Source organism: Talpa occidentalis, unplaced genomic scaffold, assembly GCF_014898055.3.
Source record: "Talpa occidentalis isolate TD23 unplaced genomic scaffold, MPIMG_talOcc4v2.1 talOcc4.646, whole genome shotgun sequence".
NCBI classification, from domain to species: Eukaryota; Metazoa; Chordata; class Mammalia; order Eulipotyphla; family Talpidae; genus Talpa; species Talpa occidentalis.
In genome coordinates, this window is record NW_023605024.1 from 23715 (window position 1) to 29217 (window position 5503).

The following is a 5503-nucleotide window of genomic DNA, read 5'->3' on the forward strand; positions in this document are numbered from 1 at the left end:
CCTCAAGTACCTAACAGATCATATTTGCCAGTGTAAATCCTTCTACCAGCGGACCATCTCAAGTCAGATTTGAACAATCTCTGTGAAGGTTTTACCAATTACCCTACTACTTTGTGCCAGTGACAAATTGCACTCGCCCATTCCTCACTGAGGGTAATTTAGCTTCAAACATTTCATTTTAGCCTCTTTCTCAGATCACTTTTGTACCAACTATTGTGGGTTGAGTACCCTGGAAAGACTCTAAGTTGGAGATTTGCATCCAGGAAATTTATCTGAGGGTCAATATGTGTGAGGCAAAGAAGATAAGCATAATGTATCAGAGGGAAAATCTTGGCTGCAAATTTTACAAGTACCAAAGCCATCAGCTAACTTGGGGGTCTCTGCCTCTGGGATGAGCCCTTTAAAGCTGTTCTAAATTGAGAAGTCAGAGTTTGGCCTTTACCCACCGTATTGGCCAGTCATTGACTGTAGCCTGCCCGTGGACAGGGTCATGAATTAATGAGGCACTTCCTAAAAGGGGATGACAACAGCAACTCATCAGGTGACCACCTTTCAAGATTCTGGGAGGAAATTTTCTGTCCAAGAGTTTCAAGTAATTTGGGTGATGCCCCCGCTGTGACAGTCACAGTGAGAAAGAGGAGAAGAGATGATGGGAGCAGGAACAGGGTAGGATTTGAAAAGCACCAATGATCCCAGATGCTGCAGAAATTATTTTATTGGCAACAGTGGCAAGGCTGGTTCTGACACGAGGAGTCTTGGGTAGAGAGGGAAAGCGGCCCTGCCAGGCATCATGACCTCAGAGCACTGAGCATCAAACAGCAGGGACAGCTTTCAGACTCCAAATCAGAGGGGCTCTGGGCCCCACTATGACAGAGATGCCCTTACTTCACGTGAGGTGCTTTCCTGCGTCCACTCTACCTTGGGGCTCCTGCAGGGGCATGGCATTGACAAGGGCTTTCCAGGAGGGGTGTCCTCGGCCAACACTGAGCTGAAAAGAGTTGGAAAATGACGCATGCGTTTGTCCTGGGGATGGAGGCGTGTTATAAAGTGGAACGTAAGTTGTGCGATGACCTTCCTGTTGCTGTGTCTACACCTGCAAGGTAGAGAGAGAAAGGAGGGGGAGTCAGGAAGTCTGGGGACATTTTCAGGAGCTGCTGACATGGTTTTCCTTTGATGGACTGGAGCCATTAAATGTTTAACGAGGTCTGAGGATTTAGGATTTCCATTCTTTTGTTCTTCATCCACATTCTCTTGTAAGGAGAAGTGGCAGGAGCTTTCGAACAGGTCTATGTGGGAGGAAGTGGGAACTTCGACAGCAGAGAGGTGATTTGGTCCAGTGGAGGCCATTTGGATGTGGGAAGAGGTGGTGGTGAGAAGATGGGCTGCTTTGAACAAGCCTTCAGGCAAGAGGCTGCATGGCCCACACCCCCATTCAGCCTTCCTACTTCACTTTGAACTGCTTCAGGTAGGCCAGGATGTCTGCCTTCACAGAGCCGACGGTAGTCAGGTGAGACCAGCGCATGACAGGGACGCCATCAGGCCCCACCAGGAACTTTTCAAAATTCCAGCGGATGTCATGGACCTTTACAGGTTCCCAGGTTATGTGTTTTAACATGCCCAAAAACTCCGAGGGGTGAGGACAGGCGTGCTGGAACAGAAAGATGACAAGGAGAAGCAACATCATTTCCATCCCTGGGTGATGTGGGCTATTTTCACCCACAGGTAACCCTCTCCTCCCTGGACCTAGATAATTCAGCTTCCTGTGATTCTTAGTCAGTTCTCTGCATTACCACTCCATTAATGCACTAGCATGCCACAGGCAGTGTAGTCAAAGTCTGCTCCCTCTCTGTCTCTCCACAGGCCCCATCACAAAACCATGCCGCTGTGGGGAAGACAGGTCACTTCTCTTGCTGTTCGTTTCCTTCTCTGCAAAGTAATTCTAATGTGGTGCCCCAAGTCTTAGGTTTCTTTGGGTCAGCAGCATTTAAAACATACCTTTTGAGACCAATGTAAGGTTGCCAACATTTTATTTTATCAAGTAAGGAAAAATTTGAAAACATCATCACTTGATCATGTAATTTTTTTAAAGGTTATGGGAAGACAAATTACATAGTAGTCCTAATCTTAGAAAAAAGGGCAAGTGAGTTTATGAAACCTTTCTGACACTGACCTGTTTTCTTCAATTTATTAAGGATATATAAAAATCTCAACATGAGCCAGCTTGGCCCACAGTCCAGCACTTAGAGACTATGTACTCTGGTGATCTCTAGACATCCTCACACAATCTCTACATCTGAAAGCCAGTGATTCATAGAAGGCACTTACTACGCTGCTCTATACTTGTTGATTTCTATTTCCTCTCTAGTATGAACTCATCAGGGTGTGGGGATGTGTCTTATTCATCTTAATTTCCTCATTATTTAACAAACTGTCTTTCAGATGGCAGGCACCGGGAAACATGCCCTGAATGAACATGTAGATGTCAAAGAACAAGAGTGGAGTGTGGTGCCAGGAAAAGCTGCCACTCCACACAACTCTGCCCACCACACAAAGCCACAGTCTGACACTAGCAGCCTAAACCTCAGGCCCGGTGGTGTTTGGAGGTCTCTCCTGAAGAGTCCAGTCCTTCCCAGGCCTGAGCCTTTGGGTCCATTTCTACCACACCCCTCTATGGCAGCAGCAGCAGGGAAGAGACTCATGTCAGGAATTCACTCACCTTCAGGAAGGTAAAGACCTTTTGTTCCTTTTCACCATTCACATTCCCTTTCTCAAAAAGCTGGAAATTTGGGACAAATCCTCTCCCTGGACGGACATACCTGCAATGAGCCATAATATTGTAAAGAAGCTCCAGAATAAAGAGAGAAAGTTAGGATGGGACCTCAGGATCTGAGGTTAGGGGAAAGGACAAAAAAGTTGTGGAGTTAGGGGCCTCCCTGGTGGCACAAGGGGTTAAGTCTCAGCACTATGAAGCTATCCACAGCTACTGCAGCATGCATGAGTTCGATCCCTGGCCAGGGAAATACCCACATGGCACAGCAGACCTCTCCTGTCTCCCCGCTGCTCCCCTCAGCAGTGTATTTCAGTACATCTGCCTGTTCTGCTCCCCACACTGTCTCTGATGGAGTTCTCTCACACAAACTCCCCTTCCCCTCTCCCCCACCTCTGGCCTACACCCCAGTTCCTGTATGCATAAATAAATCTTTTTTTAAAAAAATGTTGTAGAAACATAGTAGGCAGAGCTGGGAAGGGAAAATTAGGCCAATTTTGGGTTTTGGTTTTTTTTTTTGGCCTTGGGCCCCACCCTCCTATTCACTTAATTTTTCTTTATTCCCCCACCTGTCCTGTCCCCACACTGTTTTCATGTCAGCTATTTCTGTACTCTTAGTCCTCCACCGTCCCTCCAGGTCTTACTGCAGGGCAGAGGGAGAATCTCTGGACACTGCCAGACTCGGCAGAGGTAGAAGTTAAAATCAGCAGACAGATGCTGCTGAGCTCATCGGCCCAACCACACAGAACACCCCCAGATAGGTGGCAATAAGGGAAGATAGGCCCTGCCTCTTCTGAGCTTTCAAGCAGGCACTTACTTTAGCCCTGGAAGGATCTCTGAGTTCTCTCCTGGTTCCTGCTTGCCAAATTGATTGCAGGGAAAGCCCAACACTACTAGACCAAAGGACCTCAGCTCATCCTGAAGCACATTCAGCTCTGCGGGGAGAGAAGGAACAACATGGTGGTGTGGCTAGAAACACTCACTGCTTTGTACAGAAAGCAGTCCCTGGTGGTGCTCATTTTGCAGAAGAGGAAACAGACACAGAGAAGGAAAGCTCTTTAGGTCAAGAAAGCTGTTAGCGGCAGGGCTGACGTTAGATCCCAGATACCCAGACATGCAAGGAGTTAAGATGCAACCTATGAAGCTATCTGCAGCCACTGCAGCACAAGTTCGATCCCCGGCCAGGGAGCAACCCACATGGCGTAGCAGACCTCTCCTGACTCGCCCACTGCTCCCTCAGCAGTGCATTTCAGTATATCTGCCTGTTCTGCTCCCCACTCACTCTGGTGGGTCCTCTAGCCCCCCACACCTCTGGCCTGCTCCCCAGGCATAAATAAATGCATAAATAAATCTTTGAAAAATATAAAAGCTCTTATCAGAGTATAGTCTTTCCCAAGTCTGCAGCACACAGGATCCACTGGGGGCCTTCTTCATAAATACGGATGCCCGGGTCCGATTCCAGGGAATTTTCTGATTCTGCTTCTCAGAGATGGGGCCCAGTCATCTTTATTATTCAAAAACTCACTAGGTCACTGGTGATGTGTCCATGAATTCTTACCAGGATACTGAGCTGTCAGTCCACAATAGGTGGCCACATTGACAAAAGGACATGCTTGCCAAAATAATCTTTGAACTGAATTTTTTCCCTCCCATCAAGAGTGATGGCGTCATAATCGTAGATGGTGCCTTTCACATCTTTGTAGCAATTCATCTGGAAATTTAAACAGGGTAATATTGGCAACAACAATTCTTGACATCTGCATAATCTTTCAAAGAATAAAACATGCATTAGCTGTGACCCAAAAACAAACAAGTGTGGATGACAGGACTGAAACTTAGGTCTTATGACTTGAAAGCCAATAGGTTTTGGGTTTTTTTGTTTGTTTGTTTTTTGTGTTTTCTTTTGAAAGTCAATAGGTTTTTTTAAGTAATAATCAGTTCGGTCTTTCTTCCCATTATCCTCGCACAGGGAAGATGCTGGGAATGTTTGGATGAATGGAAAAGAGCAGAGATTCACAAGCTGGATGGGAGACCTGGGAATGAGGCCACGTAGAAGAGCACACTGCTATTAGACAGCAAGAAAACGAGGCTGGAACTCCCTGGTGGCACAAGGGGTCAAGACACAGTACTGTCAAGCTGTTGCCAGCCACTGCAGCATGAATTCAATCACTGCCAGGGAGCACCCCACATGGCGCAACAGACCTCTCCTGTCTCCCTGCTGCTCCCCTCAGCAGTGTATTTTAGTCAGTCCGCCTGTTCTGTTCCCCACTCTGTCTCTCACCCCCTGCACCTCTGGCCTATACCCCAGTTCTTGTGTGCAAAAATAAATAAATCTTAAAAAAAAAAAAAGAAAACAAGGCTACCCCTGGCTCGGGATTGAAGCATCCTGCCTGAATCCCCTCAGTGAAGAGAAGGTATTTGATTGCCCGAGTAGTTCAGGATGGCCTCGCTGCATTTCACTTTCCATAGGTCTTCTGACTTCTTACTCCATTCATCACTTGGTGGAGTAGAGATGTGCGCTGGCCAGGGAGTCAGAAGCCAACATTGCCTCTTCCTGTAAGTGGCCTTAGGTGAGCTCTGAAAACGGTTTGCTACTCACTTGACCTGGAGAACCCTAAAAGTCATGGGAATGAAGAAGTTCAATTTTCATGTTCCTTTAAGAAGACTGAGAAACTGCCTGGCCCATCAGGGTGTGCACATCCAAAAAGCCACCTACTGCCTGCAGAATGTTGTCAA

General features: G+C 47.0%; 1 protein-coding gene across 1 annotated transcript; it reads right to left on the bottom strand.

Annotated features, from left to right (window-relative positions):
* Positions 1 to 697: 697 nt before the first annotated feature.
* On the bottom strand, positions 698 to 4478 carry LOC119230323 (epididymal secretory glutathione peroxidase-like; the record flags this gene model as incomplete). Its single annotated transcript, XM_037491364.1, is given in 6 exon segments — positions 698 to 1093; positions 1451 to 1648; positions 2717 to 2816; positions 3585 to 3702; positions 4326 to 4373; positions 4376 to 4478. Coding segments are annotated over 6 exon segments (573 nt in total), but the record flags the coding sequence as incomplete, so codon positions are not given.
* Between the last annotated feature and the right edge of the window lie 1025 nt (positions 4479 to 5503).